The sequence below is a fragment of the Falco naumanni genome, chromosome 12, assembly GCF_017639655.2.
Source record: "Falco naumanni isolate bFalNau1 chromosome 12, bFalNau1.pat, whole genome shotgun sequence".
Classification (NCBI taxonomy): Eukaryota; Metazoa; Chordata; class Aves; order Falconiformes; family Falconidae; genus Falco; species Falco naumanni.
In genome coordinates, this window is record NC_054065.1 from 6,794,907 (window position 1) to 6,815,544 (window position 20,638).

General features: G+C 44.7%; 1 protein-coding gene across 1 annotated transcript in view; it reads right to left on the reverse strand.

The window, feature by feature from the left end:
• The window catches only part of JAG1 (jagged canonical Notch ligand 1), a 36,790-nt gene extending 18,873 nt beyond the window's left edge, over window positions 1-17,917 (reverse strand). Inside the window, exons 1-3 of the mRNA XM_040612170.1 lie at window positions 17,257-17,917; window positions 15,996-16,301; window positions 5,076-5,127 (exon numbers count right to left, since the gene is read on the reverse strand). Coding sequence (XP_040468104.1) covers window positions 5,076-5,127; window positions 15,996-16,301; window positions 17,257-17,334 — 436 coding nt within the window. The 5' untranslated portion in view covers window positions 17,335-17,917. The remainder of the gene's footprint in view (window positions 1-5,075; window positions 5,128-15,995; window positions 16,302-17,256) is intronic.
• Between the last annotated feature and the right edge of the window lie 2,721 nt (window positions 17,918-20,638).

Genomic DNA, 20,638 nt, shown 5'->3' on the forward strand with positions numbered 1-20,638 from the left:
CAGCAGCCTAATAAAGCATCATCTACAAACTGAACATAAGCACCACAAAAGGTTTGAAGCCTTCTGGGACTCTGGTGTAAACACTAAATTGAAAACTACCAACTCTTGGCATTCTGACAGCATCAGTGACATCACAGATTTTGGCCGAGAAGTACTGTGGAAATTCTCTCTTCAGATGTTAGCTGACATTAAAAATTCAAGACTATCAGAGCTCAAAGCAGAAAACTCAATTCACTATATATGTGCTATAGATCCTCCTTTCTCTCCACAGAGCATTTCAAAGTTCAGACTTTGTACTTGACATTTAGTTCCAGATAGAGGCTTTCAGCTTTCAGAGCCCTACAACTGTCTAAATCATGGCTTGAAATAATATTTCACATTAGCTCGGAACATTGTATATATCTGTGGTATTTCACTTTGTAGTCCAGGTCTTGTGACTTAAATGATCCGACACTGCTTTACAACCTGCTGCTAGCAAGCACTTGACTGCCGAGTGTAAGTTTACCATAAAACAGCCAAAATATCCTTGCAGACATAGTACAAAACCAACAACAAGTACCCAGTTATGCTGTTCTGTATATGGGAGCATAATCCAGCAACAGAAGAATTTTAGGTAGAAGGGCAGTTTGCCAATGATGTGTTAGAAAGCAGCGTGTGAAGTGCTGGCACATTTGAGTGTTAAGAATTAAAACGTACTGATGTTCAGCTTGTTCTTCCAACAATTACAAAATAAGGTTTGGGGATTTTACATAAGGCAGAGTTGAAGACTAACGAAGTTACTACGTAAAGCTTAAGATGACACATGGGCAGTTTTTAATCTAAGATACTTTAAAATGTATTGCTAAGGATCTTTGATTTATAGCTTTCAAGCAGACCTTCCGAACAGGCTTCTCAAGCTTCAGATACCCATTATCAATTCACCACTAGGTCCTGCCTCCTTGTCTGCAGTTTTGAATAAAGTAAAAGCACTTGCTGCATAACCACAGAAAGGTGTCAATACACAGACACTGTAAGTATTACCCATTTTGGGGGGTGTTCTTGGCTCGAGACTACGGCATTTGTAAGTATTTACAGTGTGAAATTAAGGGCAACAACTTCTTATTCACCTTCTGGTATTTCTGGTTCTATAATATTTTCCATTTAAATCAGTTTTTATTATTCATTGGCACTAAGCCCCCAACCCCACTTCCATGTGTAAGACTTTCAAATGCATGCAGGCCTTTATTAATGTAAATCCCATTCACAAGTAACTTAGATGCCTAAGGACTTTTCCATACTGGTATATCCAGAGCAATAGCATGCCCTGTACTGTGCAGGTGTAAGGCTCTTAGATCTCATCAACAAGATTATTGACTAATTCTAAGAGGTACTTAAGCAGATGCATATCTATTTGTCTTGAATGGGGCTAGTCAAGCAATTATAGTTCCACTCACGCTGGAGATGGCTTTGCTGCACTTGCCAAGATTACACCCTGATCTACAGCACAGTTGGAAAGCAATTGCATTTCCCCAAACACCGAGCCTGAGCATAAAGACAACCTGTTTCTTGCAAGTAAAACAACTCTATCCCTTTCTCCTATAAGTGGCAGAAAAGGGGAACAATACTCAATGTAGTTGTGCAAACCACCACCCCTACACACACACACACACTCACTCTTGGTTTTCCAGTCTTTCCCTGTTCCTCATTGGGAACACACCACTGACAGCTATTTCAGTCCCTGGCACCAGAAAAACAGTCGCCTTGGAAAAGAGATCTTTCCTCTTGCCTCTGCTCTATCATTCTTCCCCTATCTGCCAGCTCATTAGGAATCATGTCCTTGCTGCATGTCTACAACATCTCACTCCAGCCACCAGCTCTTTTGAGCCCTTAACCACATGCTGAACTCAAATGGAAACATCCTTATTAGTTCACTGGACTGTATTTTTTTAAGGGCACAGATGAAAGCCAGCTGCAATTTCACTTTGGATCATGGCTAAAATGCCTTTCATTTGATACACACTATAAAGCTACCACCATACATTTAAATTCAAGTAAGGCCTCACAGACTTAAGTTCCTTTCCATTAGCCATCACCCACAGTTTTCACAATGAAGTATTGGCATGTTCCTTCTTGTACAAAAATTTCTCCACCCTTCCCTATTCCCACCTGTCAGTACGCACTTACACAAGTGTGCTGACCCAGACTTCAGGGAAGGCATTGCAACAACTCTTCCATTCTTAGCCTGCACCAATAATGCTTTAAGTTTTATAGTAAGCAATCCTAAAGGAGCAGCCTGATTAAATAAAAAGCAGTAGTCAGCCAGGCTTGAGAGAATGTGATCTTAACTTCCCTGGCATTGTCTGACTTAGAACCCCATGCTTTGATAGAAAGGTTAGAGGAAATATTAACCAATTAGAAACTGATGAAGGGGAAGAGAGGCTTTCTGTACACCTTTAGCTTCCACTCTGCACTTTGCTGTCAGAGTTTGTTGGTTACATTCACTTTCTGTGGCTATACTTCAAAGCTATTGATCTATCTTTCTATTCAGATATCTAAAACCCTATCTAAGGTTTTAGGCACAGGGAAACAGGCTATTTTGACTGTGCACCTTTGCTTTTCACATGCTCCTGTTTCTGGAAATTTTAACTATGCAGCATCAGGAAGCAAACAACAAAAAAAAAGGTCCAGACTTCTCAAAGCAGTTTGGGTGGCCTAGGACACCACAGTTATTTTTGAGTCTTTGTTTCAGACAACTTCCAGCTATGGCTTGATTTACACTGCGCTGAAGTCTTTTTTGCCTGACTGGAATTCACATGCAACTGATACCAGTAATTTACAATAGCTCTTTGACATAGTTTGAGATGCAATGTCAGCCCCATTAGCTTTATGTATGAAGCGACAGTAGCAAGATGGCATCTAGACAAGAAGCAGAGTAAGAAAACCATTTAAGTTGAATCTTGGCTCCAACAAAGCACAATTCTCATCAGCTTCAACAGGGCCAGATTTTAACTGCAAGCCACTCTTGGAAGCGAGACAAGAGAGAGTATGTGGTAAAGGGAACGTAGGAGGAGTGGAATGTAGGGGGGGGGGGAAGAAGCATCTACTCTAGGATCTCCTAACAACTGCACTGATCAGATGATGCTAGAGCTATTGAGAAGTTGCACAAAGCCTACTAAAACCACTTTTTTTTTTGAGCTCTCAGAGTCCTTATAATTCAGTGGTAATTAGGGTAAAATAAAATCGTGGACATTAAAAGAATACTCATAATTTTATGTGATGATAATTGTTTAGTTCTAAGGATTTCCTTAACTAGTTCTTCAAGACTTACTCTTCAGCTATGGAAAAGCTGACTAAGTAAAGCGATGCAGTACAAAGGAAAAGCTTTGTGCAGTACAGTGACTGAAGTGACCTACAGATGGTTATGTGACAGCAAAGCTAGAGCAGGAATGCAAATCAGGAACACATGTTAGAACATGTCCTCACTTGGTCAAATGCACTGCTGAGAAATGAGGCAATTTTGTCTGAAGACAATTTTGTCTGAAGACAATTGTACTTCCAGATCATGAAAGCAAAGAAAGGGTTCATTGTGTTGCTTTGGAAATGCAGTTGTTTCATGAAAAAAGATGAGCTCTAATAATAGTAAAAATGGCAGAGACCCAGTCTGGAAAAAAACCTCTCAGATCCCACTGTAAACAAGACCTTCATTTTGAATTCAGACATCTTCCATTTTTAATACATCTCTGCTGCTGCAGCAAACTGTTTTCTGCTTCTCCATAAAACACTCCATAGTCAAGAGCCAAGAAGTCTCCCAGCCACTGCTCCATGACTGTGCTGGGGTAGGGCCTGAGATCACAGGTACTTCAACAGTGCTGAATGTGGCCAGTAGTAAAGCAAACCATGGCCATCACCGACAGGTCACATGAAGCATCTGCAACAGACAATTTCTTTTCCGGAACTAAGAACTAACAGGACATCCCATGTATATTAAAAAATAAATAAATATTAAAGAGCATATCTGTGCAGAATGTTTCCCAGACTCAAAGGTCACTCCCAAGCAGTGTTCTCTTAACCAATGAAAAAAATAAAACCATAGACCTGTGCACATTTCTAATAAGGACTTTCCTTCATAAAGCATGAAGTCCATTTCATTACCATGCGGCTGTCACCTGGCATTCTAAAGCAGACTACAAGAAGCTGTTATAAGATTCCTGCAAGATGGGCCACAGTGCTGCTGCTTCCTTGTTGAAGGAAAAGGCTTGTTGTGTCAACAAAAGGTTTATGAGTTCAGATTCATACTTTCTCCTGTGGCTTTTACCACACACTATTAAAGCCTTAGATTGAAAATAGAGCTAATTTTGCCCACCTACTTCAGTAACGCTAGGCAATAAGCAGAACAGCTCATATGCCAAGTGACTCCGTGCAGCTTCCTCTAGCTGCCAACAAGAAAAGCTTAGCAGAGAGTTTCTGAAACTAATCAAAGCCATTCCAGGTGAAGGATTCCCACCCTTGATTTCCAACCAGCTCTGCCGGGTGGTGTCTGGTAAATATTTTTCAGCCCCTGAATATAAATCTCTAGACAGCCAGCTCTCAAGGAAGAGCTGGTAGTCACTCCTGTTTCTCATCTACAGTCATTAGATTGATATCTATACCAAGTCTTACAGAGATTATTTTTTTTAAAGCAGCGTGTTTAGTTTTAAGAAGTGCATAGTTTATAGAAAGGTCCCAAATCAACAAGACTTAGGCTTCCGAATATCACTCCCAATTATAAAAAAGAAAAAAAACAGTCTGAACAAAAAAACACTGAAGAAACCCCTTGGCTTTTATTCTCCCTAAGGAGAAAGAGGAAATTAACAGCATCTATTTTTAGGCAGCAAACCCTTGGTGCTTAGGTGAGCGAGCTACTCACCCTCCACAGGCAATGTGAGGGAGACAGGCTGCTGCAGAGCCTGGAGTAGTTGCTCTGAATTGTCTGGGGAAGAGGTCTTCCCTTTCCTCATGCTGTACTTCACAGTTAGCTGGTTAGACTACCAAAGGCCTTTCGATGGACAAGAAATCAAGGTGTCCAAACTAAGTAAACCAGTGGAATGAATACTTACTAGTAGAGTTATCATTGTAATCCCATGCCTCCACAAGCAAAGTGTAGGATCTCTGCAAAAGAGAAATAAGAGTTAGTTTCAGAGACACACATGACTAAGGAAAAAACAAAAAATTGCCACAAAACAATTAAAAAGAAAAATCTCAGTCTCTGCCCTAAAATGGAATACTTGAAAACATAAATAGGTAATGGATTATACTTGAGTCAAACATGATCTTCTTGAAACCCTGTAAGCTACCTTATCCAGTCTGACTTAGAAGACCTTTCACCTTGGATAGCTCATCTTTGTCATCATTAATGCATCTTATGTACTTAACCAGGAAGTACAGCCTTTGACACCGTGCTGTAGCCACAATAAAGCACGTGTGGAAGAATCGCACATGGAAGACCAAAACCACTGGGCTAGCACAGCAGCATCAACCCTATCCCACCCCCACCCCCCAAGAAACCAAAAACAAACCCGCACCCTCAAAAACTTCTTCAAAAGAATTTTAGTTACAGAAAAGTAGTCTTGATGTCCCTTCCCCCAACCATCCTGAAAGCAAGAAGTGTTGCTAAGATTACTGTGCTCTGCCTTGACAGCGCAATCTCCAGGGGCTTTGCTTTTCAGCACCCCCTTTGAAAGCTTTGTCTGCATGAGGGCCATCGCAGCTCCCACAAGTATCAGGTAACCGAGGGAAGGACTGAGGGAGATGGGAAGGGGGCGGGGTGAGAGAGAAGCATTGTAAAACAAAGGCTAAGATCAGACTATTTGGAAGAGCTGGGAAAGGGAAGATGCACTATCCACCCCGTGTCACATTTACAGACGCACTAATCTGCCAATGAGCTCTCTAGCACTCCAGTAATAACAATCATAAGCATAAACTAACTGAAGTGACTCCATGAGTTGGAAAGAAGCCAGCTATTACATCTAAGCCACCTTTATCTTCAATCCTCACTTGAAAACAAGAGCCATTAAAACATCTCCTCCCCCAGCTCTGCTCTAAAATATTATCCAGGCTGTATCTTTCAAGATTGCCGTTTAGCCAGCCATATCTAAATTTAAAAAACGATTCAAACAAACATACACACCTCCTTCCCCACCCACCCCACTCCCCCTAAAAAAGCTGAGAGAAATTAAGGGAAAAAAAATATTACTTAAGAAGTATAGTATTAACTATAAATGAGATAGTAAATGTAACATCTTTCTGGTGAGCAGAACAACCACAGAACAAATAAAAACTCTCCATAAAGGGTTTCAATGCTTTGCCATAGAAGCTGTGTTTCATGAAGTTTATTTCTCCTTAATTGTATCTGTGCCTTGCCAGAGTCTGCTCATTTGTGGTCTGCAATGCTTAACACCTTTTCTGTAACAGAAATCAAAATACAGTTCCGAGTGTAAGCTGCTACGAGGTACAAGTGTAAGGCAGACCTCAAATTCCTCGGGGCGGGGGAGGGGAGGGGAGGGGGAAGTTGAAACAGACTGCTTTCTCACGACTGGACACAGCATGCAGCCTCTGAATGAAAACCTAGTTTGTGATGGACACCGGCTTGCAACATAGCCTAAATATGTTTCATATTCAAAGCAGACTAGGATTCTATTTCATTCACTGATAACTGTGGGAAAATGCTTCCAAAAGTAAGCAAAGCTGGGCAAGCCAAGGCATGTGCCCAAGCTATTATGCAGAGGCTCCGTTGGCCCAAACCATTTTTGGTTAATATTTCATGAAAGTTTCATGTTATCTGTTACTATTCTAGACCAAGTCTGTCCACCTGAAAGAAACTCTGAAAATAAAGTAAAACAAAACATGATTATTTAACACTGTTTAAAGCAGATTTAAGTAGTCCTTACACAAGTTAAAGGTACAAACAAAACCAGAATAGAACTCCTGAGCCACATTACAGATACAGATTGCACTATCTTGGGTGCTTCCTCACTGGTTTAATTACCAACATTGAGAAGCACAAGCACAACATGTTACTGCAAGCTTGAAAAAAATATGATACAGAGAATGAATTATGGCAAGCAGCACTACTTCCAATAAAGTTAAGGATGTTTTCCTTTTGGCCTTGCATAATTGTTTTGGAAGATATTTTGTCTAAACTCATAGCAACAGTTCCCGGTTGGTTCTCAGGACTGTTTACCAACACACCTAGCCCTTAAGGAAAGGAAAGGCTGAATCCTAGCTTTAAGTTCTCCTGTTGCTAGATACTTGTGTGACCACTTTCCAACACCACACAGGACTTCAGTTAAAGAGAAGAGACAGTTCTGCTGAACTGCACGGAAAAAAGTGCAGGGGGAACAGACCTACCCTGGCAATTCCCTTGTTTCTATATCCCTTCTCTCACCTCCCGAATAATTTACGTGAGGAATCCCTGTCCTGAGAAGGGATGATACAAAGAATGGCTCTGTCCCTGTCCGCTGAGGGGGTAGGGGGGAAGGACAAGACTTTGTGCTCAAGATGGGACACTCCTAAACGAAAGACATGCAAACACCCACAGCCCCACAACAACAGTAGCAAGCCCCCCTCAACAATCTAACTATCACATTGCTCTAAGCCAATTGCCCCTGCCTCAGAAAAGTGGCCCTGTGCAAAGACCGCACTGTGGAGATTTTTTAGAAGTGCATATCATCCCCACTTTATAGATCAACAATTCAGATATCTCAGGAATGACTACTTACAACGTGAAGGTTTAAGTTTTCCCATGCCCATAGATGACCTCTGCCCATCTTTGAATAAATATATATCCAGAGACAAGTATTCCACATCATGCACCTTATTCCTTCAAAGCAATGTCCTAGGCAACAAGGCAGCCGTGAACTTTCCAGAGTCACACCCAATTAGCCACTGTAAACCTGAGCTTGACCAGAAGGCAGGGGCTCTGGCTTGAGAGGAAAGGCAGCTTGAAAGGAGTGGCAAGCCAGCACACTTTGCAGAAGATCTACAGTCTGATCAGCCCAGAGGACTGAAATGCAGCATGGCCATACTACAGCAAAATTCCTATGAGTTCAGCTATGAGAGGATGAAAATGGTTAAGTTTACACTTCAAAAATCAAAGAAAGCACCAATGTGCAGAAGTTATTCTTCTCAATGACAAGACACCAGGATTTAATCTTGAACCATTGATAATACAAAGACTGAAGACCCTGACATCCGTGGGAAACTGTCCCTTTTAAGGGTCTGAAAAGGCAATGCAACCTCTTTTCTGGTTATTTAAATGAAATGCTAGCAGCTCCAGGTAAGCAGAAGGTGTTTAAAGCTCTCAGCTTCACTACTTTCTTCCCTCCCTTCATCCAGACATCCACCCAAGAGAGGTGTTTTTGTACTTTGGCTTCTAAAGGCATTCTGCAAGTCTGTGGGACACAGCAAGATTAAAATATCAGGCTCATTATGAAAGGACTGCCTCCTTTTTGAAAGGGGTTGCAACTAGTCAAACTTCTTTCCCTCCTATCCTTGTGGTTAAACCATGCAAGAGCTTTGCTGAGCATGTGAAACCATGACTAGACAAATGCAGTGGGAAGTTTGCATTCTGAATGCTGCGCCTGCTCCTTCTCTGCCAAACAAGGAGAGCAGGTTAAGCCCAACAACATTGTCCTCACGCTCTGCCAGCCACACAGCTGTGAAGACCAGTTTGAGGACAGTGCTCGTACCCTGCCTGCATCCTAGGAAAGAAGGCTAGGAGACCGGCATGCTGTCACTGCAGGCCACAACACATTGCCAAGAGCTCTGGCAAACCCTCCTCCCTTCAGCTGGAAAGGGGCGAGACAGGGAAGAGGGAAACTGAGGCATATTTCAAAGTACTCAAGGGCCAAGGAGGAGGGCATCTCTGAGCAGAGTTAAGGCTACTCACAAAACCACCTCCTCTAAACATCAGTAGGACTCTCACATGGGTACCCTTGCTGCCATGTGACAAGTCATGATGACTCTATGTAGATGTGTCCAACATCACATCATGGTCAGCCAGTCACCTTTGGGAACAGAATATTCCTTCAAAGGAACTGAAGCAAATTGGTTCCTCATCGAGAGGAAATATGGACATACTTAGGAAAAGGAGGGAAACAACCTAACCCTCTTAACCCTTTGTCAAAAGGGACATCATCAGGAAGCTCTTTTTTGGGCCTGCCTAAATAAGGATAAGGCAACACCCTATAAAGCTGTTACTCTCTCAACCCTGCATATATATAAACAAAGTCTAAGCTTTAACAATCTCACGCCTCAGAGTCCATGGCCAAGAGCTAGGCTGAACCTCAAGCCGGCAGCCCAGCCAAGAGCCTCATCAGAATATGCCCACAAGAAAACAGAGCACGTTGTTACTTCAGTCTTCATTTTAAGTAGTCCCTTCATTGCTGTTAGTGCCAGTAAACACTTTGTTGCCACATAAAGGCAAATACGTGAAAACAAATTTAACTGTATTGGCAGCTTCCAGGGGAGACTTTCCCCCCCACTCTGCCTTGGCACAAGCCAAGTGAGTAACCGAAATCAAGACCTCTGCCATACAACTGCCACCCTCCTGCCAAATGATGAAGAACACAAAAGTACCGCTATCCAAACTATGCATACGCTTAAGCATCCAGTAAACCAGGCTGATCTCTGATCTGGCAAGCCTGCTGGAATAATGAGTATCCTGTGAATACATAATGTGCTGAAGTTGCCATTGTGTGAAGTAAGTCCATGGTTTGTCTGGGAGCCGAGCAATGCTGAGTCTACTGCTGCTTCCTGTTGCTTGTCCTGTATTAGCATTATTTTTGGATAGGCCCCATTATGTTCTGTAATCCTCACTGCAGTCAGTATGGCCACGCTATTGTTCTTGGTTAATATTAGCAGTCAATGCCTCTGTCTGGGTGGCCGGACTGCAATGTATTCCAATCATAAAACTAGCATGCATTAACCAAACAATGTACTGGGATAACAGGGGGAGACTTGGGGTCCTCCCTCCTTCCATACCTTAAAAAAAAAAAAATAAATAAAAATTGCAGTGTCTTCCCACCCTCTTCCTTTTTTCCCTTTCTTTTCAAACTAATGGTTTTAAATGATCTTGGCTACCAGGGTGCTTCCTACAACAGCATTTCTAATCAGCACCTTATCTAGTTACAGAGGTATTTTCTCACGGAGCCCCACTTGTCAAAGACTAACAGGTAGGCCAAAATGTCAATGCTTGCTTTCAACCTTCCCCAACAAGCAGATTACCTGCTCTTATCAGTTCCCCTACCTGTTTAAAGCATCCCACTGATAATTAAATCCACCAGTTACAAAAGGGTGGCAAGGTTAATAGAGAGAATACCTAGTAGCCAGCCAAGCAAAACAGTCAGGTTCACATAGAGCAAGCCTGAACAAGAAGTCTTTCTACTTATTTACCTAAGTGCATAAGAACTGGGTTGAACTGGTGAAGGACTCTGGATGTTTGACTATTTACAAACCACTTTAACCACTTCTATCCACATTTTACAGTTTCTTCTGAATACTACAAGAATAATGAGTGTAATTTAAGCTGCAGAATAGTGACCACAGAACCATAAGCTCCACAGACTAACAAGAAATGAATGCATCAGCTTCTAGTTTTGACATCTTTCCCCATGTCAAGACATATGGGTTACCAGCTAGAATTATTAGAACTGTGTCAATTAACATATAAAACTTCTATTCGTCAGCAGAAATGCAAACTCAAGTTCAGTCTGCATTTTCAAATCCAATCCTGTCATTAATGTCATCTACATAGAAATACATTTAAGAACTGTAGCTTAAGGTTTTTGTGTGTACTGCAGGGCACCAGACTTCAGAACTGAAGTTGGAGTTAAGTGCCATGTCTGAGGCTGCAAGCCTCTTGTACGGCACATCATCTCAATTAGCTAAGGCCCAACTTTACCAGCTTCAGAACTAGTTTACTGCTATTCTAGCCTTCAGTCCACAATGAAGCATTTAGTTTCCTTCAGTTAACTAGAATTTTAAGCATAAAGCATCAATTTTATGCAATTCATTTTCAGACATGCAGACTTCCAGCTGCACAAACAATCTGACAGTGCTGGATGTATGTAGTCTGAGAAAGTTTAGGAATAAGCTTCAATGCCAGGCCCAATCCAGCTGCCACTGAAATTAAACTGGAGCAGGCCTTTATTATAACAAGAACAAAAATTCTGGGAGCAGGCAAGAAGAGGATTTATTTTTAGGCATATTATGATAATACAGTCAAATGGATTTACCAGGAAGATGAAGTTCTGAACTGACTGGAACATAAATAACTCTTAAAAACATGTAAGACTCTGAATGGATGCATTGCTTCTCTGCAGTCCTGGGCAAAAAAGCAACCTCGTGGACACTAACTATGCTTCAGATGTTACTTAATACTCTCAGCTCTCTTTATCCAAACCTAGTAATCCTAGGCAAAACATTGCACTTTGAATGCTGAAGACTTATTCTTCAATTATTAGTCAACAATAAATGATATAGCATGGATTTGATTAATATGCATTTTGTTATTACAAAAATTTCTTCTCATCTGCCCATGCTCCAAGATTAATTATCAGGCATTCTAAGAAAAGCTTGAAGACTATCTAGCATTTGCTTCTATAAGTTTTCAAAAAGTCAACTGGAGGCAGGGAAAAACCAAATCAAAAAACATGCTTTAGTCTTATGACTGTTACCTACTATTTGTTGGTGTTCTGCTTTGGTTTGGTTTTGTTTTTATAAAAAAAAAAAAAAAGCAGTTGAATGAAGTGATATTTTTCTCTGTGATCCAAAAGGCTGTTACTTTAGTATCAGATGCAGATAAGTATTTCGGAAGCCTCTTGTATCAAGACTGAGGGAGAAAGTTCACAAAGGTTAAAAAAAACACTGAAGCTCTTTCATTGTCTCTTTCTAGCCAGAAACTTCAGGAATATCTTCAGGTACCAGTAGCTGTAAGATTTGTCACTAGGAAGGGCAAAGGCTAACCATTTTATTTTTTAGAATAACATTTAAATAACACATTCAAAACTCTTTTTAATTGTATTTTATGCTAAAGTCATTTAGATGCTGGAGGTTTGGTGGTTTTTTTTTTTTCCACCTCAATAGTTTCCTGGTGTGTTAGTGCAATTGGCCCCAACATTAAATAATTACAAGGATCATAATTTCAGGATAAACAAGCCATTTGAAATTGGAGCTATGCATATCAAAGGTGTTGCCAAGTTTGACCTCGTTCTTACTCACAGTCTCGCCAAACCCCCCAATATCTTTCTTTACATAAAAGCAAAGTTTAGTGCTAAGCTTTGTTTAGTTAATTCATGCGCAGCTCCCTTAAGGTATAGCACACATCACACTTTGGATTCTTTAAGAAAGGCAAGAGACTTGATTTATGTCAGAGAAGAACATGTGTATACCATGAAACAAAACTTGTTGAGACAGACTTTGACAAGTGGAACATGGAAATTCTTTTGTTTCATACTTTTCTATACGGCTTCATAAGCCAAGTTTCCCTTGAAGAAAGTCACTGAAGTCTCGAATGCAAGAAGCAAGCATATATATAAAATAAATATGTATATATTTTTTTTAATAATCATCACTATTGTTTCAATTTTCTCAAGAACTACCCTCTACAGGGGCAGCTTCCTCATACACCCTAGCTCCTTTATGCTGGTCTGCTTCCCTGTTTCCTAGCAACTTACTCAAGCCTCCCATCACTTAAATTAATTTATGGCCCACCATCTCCACACCCATTACTCACAGGGGTACATATCAAAACTGACAAAAGCAAGCCGCATAAGTAATTAATAAGACTCCAACACTTCAAATCTACATTATAACTACAAGACAAATCTAACAATGCATTTAAAGCACACCATTCTCTTTTCTTCTCCTGCATGATGAATTAAAGGCCTCTAATGCAATATAACTATTTTTCATAAACAGCATAAGGGGATAGCTTGACATGAGAAGAGACTTTTTTTTTAAAGTAGTCAAGGCAACAAGACTTCTTTATGTTACTGACTCAAGCTGAAGAAGCATCTAAGAAAAGCCTGCCTCAGACAGTAGAGCACAAACAGCACATATTCAGAGATGAGCATGAATATAAGTGCAATATGATTAACATTTCAGTCTAGCTCCTATTACCTTTACTGTAATTTACAGTTGCATGTATTCAAAGACAACTCTCATCATTAGCCACATTAGTAAATGCAATGCTTAGTCTCAAGCTTTTACTAAAGTCAACAGTACTCACCCATCTAAAGAAATTGAAGTTCTGAAATTTTAGCATCAGATTTGAGTTGACTAATTACATTTACTACTTTATTTGTAGAGCTTTCAAAATGCCTAAAGTGATTTGTGTACACAATTTTAGTACCAGTAAGAGCTTTGCCACATTAGATATTCTTTTGTTCAAACACCATTTGAAAGTCACAATGGCTAGCATAAAAGCTGTGTCCTACGGAAGTTAAAGCTGGGAGGCAGGCTTGATAATTGCAAACAGATTATCATCACAATCTCAAAAAGTGCATTTCTGCATGGGAACATGCAAGAGTTTTATTCCAAAAATTCCAGTCTTAAGAACCCGAGTGTCTGAAGTTGTCGAGTTTTACGTGTTTCAAAGGCTGCACTGGAGTTTTGCTGCTGCTGCTCTAGGATTCAAATGCTCAATTAGATTCAGCAGGACAATAGAACCATTTCTTTTACTAAGATGCAGGCAAGCTTAAGAAACTTCTCCCAGGGTCCCCACCCCCCAAATCCATCCTCTACACACATTTCCCTTCCCAACCCTATAAAGAAAGGGGTTGTGTTGTGAAAACTGAACGTGTTCCTTCCATCATTTTTATATACACATCTTCAGATTCAAGACGCTCAAATTACTGGGAGCAGCACAGAGGTCTAGTTAAAAAAAATCCTTGATGAACCTGACTTTTCTGAAAAAAAGTCAAAATCTGCAACACAAGCACTGCAGCCACTGGCAGAGCTTCAAATACCTCAGATTTTTACAAAGCCCTTTATCCCTTTGATGGCATATTTGATAACAGTTTTATCTCATTTCAAGTTAGAAAGAAAAAAAAAAAGAGAAAGAAAGAAAGGAAGGACTTGTAGTTCCAACACAGAATACTTTTGTTAACTCTGCTATTGTACTTTGTAATACTATCTCCTTAAAAACGCAGACTTGATTTCACCCTTGTGCCTCTCCAGCCCTCAATAACTCCAGAAGTCACAGCCGACAGAGGAGGCAGGCAGGAGGCAGCACAGGACATTTCAAGAACACACGGCTGTCTTGCAGCACTTGGCCATAGGACTGCAAAGTGGGTGTCTATGCTACAACTGGAGAAGGAACGGTTTTGGGGCGGGCTTTCCCCCCACAGAAGTCCAGGCCCTCCCAGTAACCAGTTCTTATCAGACTAGAAAGGGCCAAGCTTTGGAGGGAGCGGGAAGTCTACACATGCATCCACCTCGCCAGCAGCGATAGTGACAGAGGATAGGAAACAAGACTCACCCCACCCCTGCGTGCATGTAAGAGCCCTCCTCCCCTCACAAAAATGACCTTAGGCATCTAGGTTAGGATGACTGGATTTTCAAAACTGCTGAGCATCAACGTATCCCAGGGCAGCTGGTGGGAAACTGTCTGCTCAGCACCTTTGGAGAAGGGGGGCAGGGGGAAACAGTTTTGTTTCCTAGGTGATCCCTAAATTTAAGAGCATAAATTTGGGAGTCTTCAGCTTTCATACCACAGTATCCCAGAGAGACATCTCAAAAGACAGAACACTGCATGTGCATAAGAGACCCCCAGATCAGTCGTCCTCAGTTTTTGCTTGCCTGCACACAGTACTGCAGGGCACAAAATAATGCACCTCCTGCCATCCAAGACCACAGCAGTCTTTATGTTGAGAAACACTACAGCCTTGGAGCCTGCATCTGTGGGTCTGTACTGGGCGATGGCCATTTTGGAAATATGGTCCTCTGTTTCTGTGCAGCAAGCAGAGGACTCCTCTGCAGAGCTGACCAGACCAAAGCTTCAACCCTCTTGAGAACCCCAGAAGAGAAAAGCAGCACTTCAAGTCTACGCGAGTGTTCTTTACATGACCAACAACAAAGCATGCTTCAGCTAATGAAGGGGTTACCCGTTCTCCATCTCACCGCTCCACAAGGCTGACCAGTATTTGCTAGAGTAGTGGGCAATGCTGCGAAAAGTGCCTGGCAAAGAGCCCCACCTCTGTGAGCCATCCAGTTTTTCACACTAGAGGGAAGCCAGAATCTACAGACCGCAAAGGCAAGCGGCCAGGAAAAGGTGTGTTGTGGGGAGGAGTGGGAGAAATGGACCTAAAGCTAAGGCCAGGCTTTTCTCAGTCTTTAGTTTCTGGAGTCTGCAAGTACCTCAAAACACAGCGAGCTTCCCAGGGAAGCTGGCAACTAGTTCACTAAGAGCAGCAACGGCAGCTCCCATCAACACCAAGCTGTGCAGTGAGATTTCCCCTTGGGAGAAGAAGGAAGCCTTCCCAAACACAGCTCCAGGGAAGGAGGCCAGCTATGACACACACTTTTCACACGGGATCCCTCTACAGCCCCTAACCCACTGCTCTTTTGGCTTAAACCCAAGACTTCACTGGTTAGGGAAAAAGAAGGGGGGGGGGGGGGGGGGGCGGGAAGAAAAACCCTGAACTTCTGACCTTCTAAGTCTCAAGAGACTTATTCATGCTGTAAAGTGCAGAGATACTGGGTTTGCTTCCCTGACCCATTTAGATCCCCCTCACTGCACATCTGACTTTCAAATTTCACAGGCTGTGCATTGTGAGCCCCAGGGAACAAAAACAAAAACACCACCACATTTCACTCTTTCTGTGCAGTGGATTCCTGACACTCTTGCCAGGATGCCTGCTCCCTCCCCAATCCTGGTCCCTTTCCCCTTGCGCAAGAAGTTAGAGCTCAGCTCACTATAGACATCTCAAACAGCACCATCCAACAGACACAGAGCCAGAGCAGGCCACGCAACTCACCGGCCAGGCGAAGCTGAAAGGGATAACAATCCGGTTCTTTTCATTATTCCGGTTGTACTTTAAATTGAAGGTATTTCCTCCAATGACAGGAGTGGATTTGGATCCGAAGCTGCAAGGACCGCCAGCAGTGACTCGCGACTGATACTCCTTCAGGCAAACTTTAAAATAGGTATCACACTCGTCTCTGGTGCATTTTCTATCTCCTGGGTTTCGGGTGCCATCACAGCAATTTCCATTTTGCAGTTCACCATTCACATTTTGCATGGATAAGATCTCCAACTCAAACTGTCCCGACGCTAAAGTCACCTGTTAATCCCAAGAAAGAATCGGAGAAAAAAAAATCCACAAAAAAAAGAAACAAGAAACAGTTACCTCACTTTTTTCCACAAATGCAATCTACAACAACTCTGCAAACAGGAGAAAGTAATTCTAAGTATGCTTTCAAGAAGCACACGCATTAAAAAAAAACAAACCCAACAAAAACCAACCCACACACAACAAACCAAAAATAAAAAAGGCAACCACTGCAAGCTTTTCCCTATCAGGCATCCATAAGAACGACTCATAAGTCTTCCCAACTAAATAATGCCACTAACGCTAAAAAAGAACCTTAAGTACCAACTCCATAAAACACTATGTGAGGAAGGCTTCTAAATCGTTAGGAAATAAAACTAAACGAAACCAAGAGTGCACAGGCGAGAGCAAACCCAACAAAACGATGGAACTAAAGCACCCTGGAAACACAGTCCCTCTGCCTTCTCAGAGGTGCAGCTGAGACAGGGAAAACTGCCTCCCTGCTCAAGGCTATCCAGCTGAGATTCAGACCTTGCTCATTAGTCACCCCAGGAGTAGTGCAATTAGACCTGGTTTAAAAACAAAACAAACAAAAAAAAGAAAAAAAGAAAAAAGAAATTTCGAAAATAAGCAGTTTGCAGAAATTGCATTTTTTATTCCCAGGGAATTAAGTCTTGCTGCAAGGAGAACTTCTGCGTTTGCTATCTCCGCGGAGAAGTTTGCGGCAGCAACTCCGCTTTCCCTGGAGGAGCCCTGCAGTGCACCGCTGAAGGTTTGGGGTGTTTTAAAAGCCATCTCCCGCAATCACTGCGGGAACCGCGTTTCGCCGAAAACCGGCAAAATCCTTGCAACCCGCTCGGCGCGGCGGAGCCGCAAGCCCACCTCGGGCTCGCCGCAGCCGCCCCTCGCCCGCCCGCCCCTCCCGGAGGAGCTGCCGCCCCGGGCCGCGCGGCGCCCAGGTACGTACCTTTGCCCGCAGACCCAGCAGGGCCAGGAAGAGGACGAGGGAGCACGCCGCCGCGGCTGCCCGCCGGGGCGCACGCATGCCGCCGCCGCCGCGCTGCCTGCCCGCCCGCCCGCCTGCAGGCCGCCGCTCGCTCCGGGACGGCGCGGGGAGGGCCAGGAGGGGAGGAGGAGGCGCCGCCGCTGCTGCCCGCCGCCGCCGCCCCGCTCTAATATACCGCGCCGGCCGCGGCGCGCACCCGCGCCGAACAACGCCGCTTTTCAAGCGCTTTCAATAGCGCCCCGGTCTTCAATGCAAAGCAGCCCAGCCTCCTTTTATTCTCCTTATTCTCTCGCCTCCCTCTTTTCTTTCCCTTTTCTTTTCGCTCTCTCCCTCTTTTTTTATTGCGATTATTATCCCGATCCTTTTATTTCTTTCAGGTCGCCGGCCACCGCGCGGTGGAGGCGCGGCGAGCCCCCCGCCCCCCCGAGACACACACGCACACACACACACACGCACACACACGCACATGCAGCACACACACCGCCCGGGAGCCGGCCGCCCGTCTGGGAGCCCCGCCGCCGCTCGGCTTCATCTAGCCCACGGCGGCAGGCGGGGAGGCCGCCCGCCCGCGCATGCGTCCATCCATATGCATGAGGGGGGAAGGAGGGGGGAAAGGAGGGGAATGGCAGGAGCAGGGGAAGGCAGGTACCAGCAGGAGAGGAGGAGGCGGAGGCGGAGAAGAGGGTGCAGCGGAGGGTTGGTCGGCCGGCCGGCCGCGAGCGGGAGCGGGCCGCGGGCGGTGGCTGCTCCCTCGGAGGGAGGCGGCTGAGCCCCGGCCCTGGGCCGCCCTGCCGGGTCGCAGCCCGCCGCCCCGCCTCCCTCGGGAAGCCCCGCTCTGCAGGTGTCCGCCGGGCTACCTGGGCAGGGCCGCCCCGCCGCGGCCTGGCTGAGGCGGCCCGGGAGCGGCGGGCGGGCGCGTTCCCGCGGCTGAGGCGGCGGCGCGCGGAGGAGACGGCTTTTCCCGCCCGCCGCTCGCTGAGGGGATGTGCGGGTCCTCCCTGCCCGGGAGCGGAGCGGGAGCCGTAGCCCCTTCCTCCATGCCTCCTCGGGGCTGGGCGTAGGAGACACGAAGCTTTTGGGGTCACTTTTGCAATGGAAGCCTCCCCTGCCCCGGGCCGGCGGCAGCCGCCCGCCTTTTCCTGCCCCGCGTTACCTGAGGCAGCGCAGCCGTTATGGGGCGGGGGGCGCGCGCGTTTGTGGCGCGACCGTTGAGGGACCGTTGAGGGGGCGGCGGGGTCGCTGAGGTGATGGCGCTCCCTGCGAGCGGGTTTTTGCTCTCTGAGGGGAAAAGAGGGATGGATGGACAGCCTGGTCTCTGAAGTGGCTGCTCCCCTGGCCAGCGGCTCTCCTCAGGCAAGCGGAGGTGCGGTCGCCCCCTCCTTAACACGAGGCCTCACCGCCAAGCATCTTCCATGGTTCAGGGGGGAACGAGCTGGAAGCAGGGCGCATCCTCAGCTACAGCTCCTGGCTGATGAGTCCAGGGAAGACAGCTCTGGCTGAGTGCTGGGGCTCTGGCTGCCAGCGTTGGAGACATACTGCCCAGCTTCCCAGTAGATGTTGGGCTTGGTCAGCCACAACCTTTCAGGAGCAAGGTCTGGAGGCACATAGCCAGGTGATCACCTGTGGGACTCCTTGCTGCAGGACACTGAAAAGCCCGATAGATTGCCAGTCTGCACAGCAGCAAAACTGTTCAGACTGGGTCCCAGGGGAAGAGCCACTCATCAAAGGGCATTGAACCAAAAAATACCCCACCCCTAACTTTGTCTCTGGTTCGGGAAGTCCCTGAGCCGATGATCTAGAAGTTGGGCAAATGTGTTGGGAACTGTCACTACATTACTGCCCCTTTCTTCCTGAGGCACTGGAGACAGGAACCTGGCCTACATGACGTTCGGTCTGACCCAGAACAGCTATTCTTACGTCCCTATCTCCTATTCTACCCTGATCTAATAGAGTAGACGTGTGAATGTCTATTTTACACAACGGAGTCAGTGGTATAGAGGAAAACAAGATTTCTGACCTAATTTTGTATCCTTTGTTTTCATTTCCTATGGCAAAATCAAAGTGCATGCTTGTTCTTGGCTGTGGTACGATCTGTCCTGTTACAGAGAGTCTAAGGCTGTGAAACTGGTGGTATTTGTGCACCTAACCCTAGAACCATGCGCATACTTTGATCAGACTGGATCAAGGAGATCACTTCCCATTTGCAAGTTCAAAACTTAGATTACATACCAGCAATTTTAGCACGCCTGTGGGGCACGCGGTTGCCAAATACTCCTTCCAGCCTCATCCAGCCCAGAAGTTCTAACAGTGCTGGTTGTCTTCTTACTTGCAGTCATTAAATTTTCTTAGGCTGGTAAACCTTCATGGTGTTTTATCCACAAAGCGTCTGCAGTTCGGTGATACAAGAACCAGTGCTTCTCTCCTTTTTTTTTAGTGGGTGTTGGTTAGCTTCCGCAGCCTTACTCATTCACAAGTGCCACACATGTGCTCCTCTGGGCCTTTAAATACCCTGCTGCTGGCTGGTATGCTCTGTACCTTTAGGGCAGGTCTGGAGTTGGCCTTTCTGCAAAAGGTTACTCCACCTGTTTGACTCTAGTGCTTAGGAAATCCAGAGTTCTGGTTCCCACAGTGCTTGTGACTCAGCAGTGTAGCTGCCCTTAAACAGAATTACTCGTCCAACAACTCAAAATGCTTTGCAAACACTAATGAATTAAGCCTCCCAATGTCTTGAGACATGAAGCGCTATGATAGCTAAACCAAGGCAGAGTGTGAGTCCTGTGCAGAAGCTCATTTCAAACCCTCTCCCTTGCAGCCCTGAAAGAAATTTTGACCTCACAGAAGTCAGAAGTAAAATCCCCTTAACTTATTAAGACCAGGATTTCACACTTGAAGTCCTATCTCCTGCTTTTCTTCACTGAGCCCTCATGGCCAGATCTTTAGCCACTGCACAGCGGCACTGAAAACCAATTGAGCACGGTGCATTACACAGCCTGAGGATCTTTTTAAGAGGCCCACTTCACTACATATACAGCTATGTACAAATTGCTTCATAGGCACAGGGAGCCTGAATTGTAGTTGCTTTGAGTAGCCTGAAACGGGTGCGTGTAGAATTCCTGCTGCAATGCTCTGCTTGCATATGTCCATATCTCACGAGGTGCAGAGCTGATGTGTCTTCCTTTGAGGCTGGTGAAGAACTTTTCAATGTTTGGCACTCAGCTTTTTACATTGCGTAAAGTTACTTCCTGCTAATCTTCCTATTCTGACATAATTAGATTACATCCACATTAGAAGCCGTTACAAACATCTAGTGTGCCAAGGTCCAGTGTTACAGACAGTACTTTGC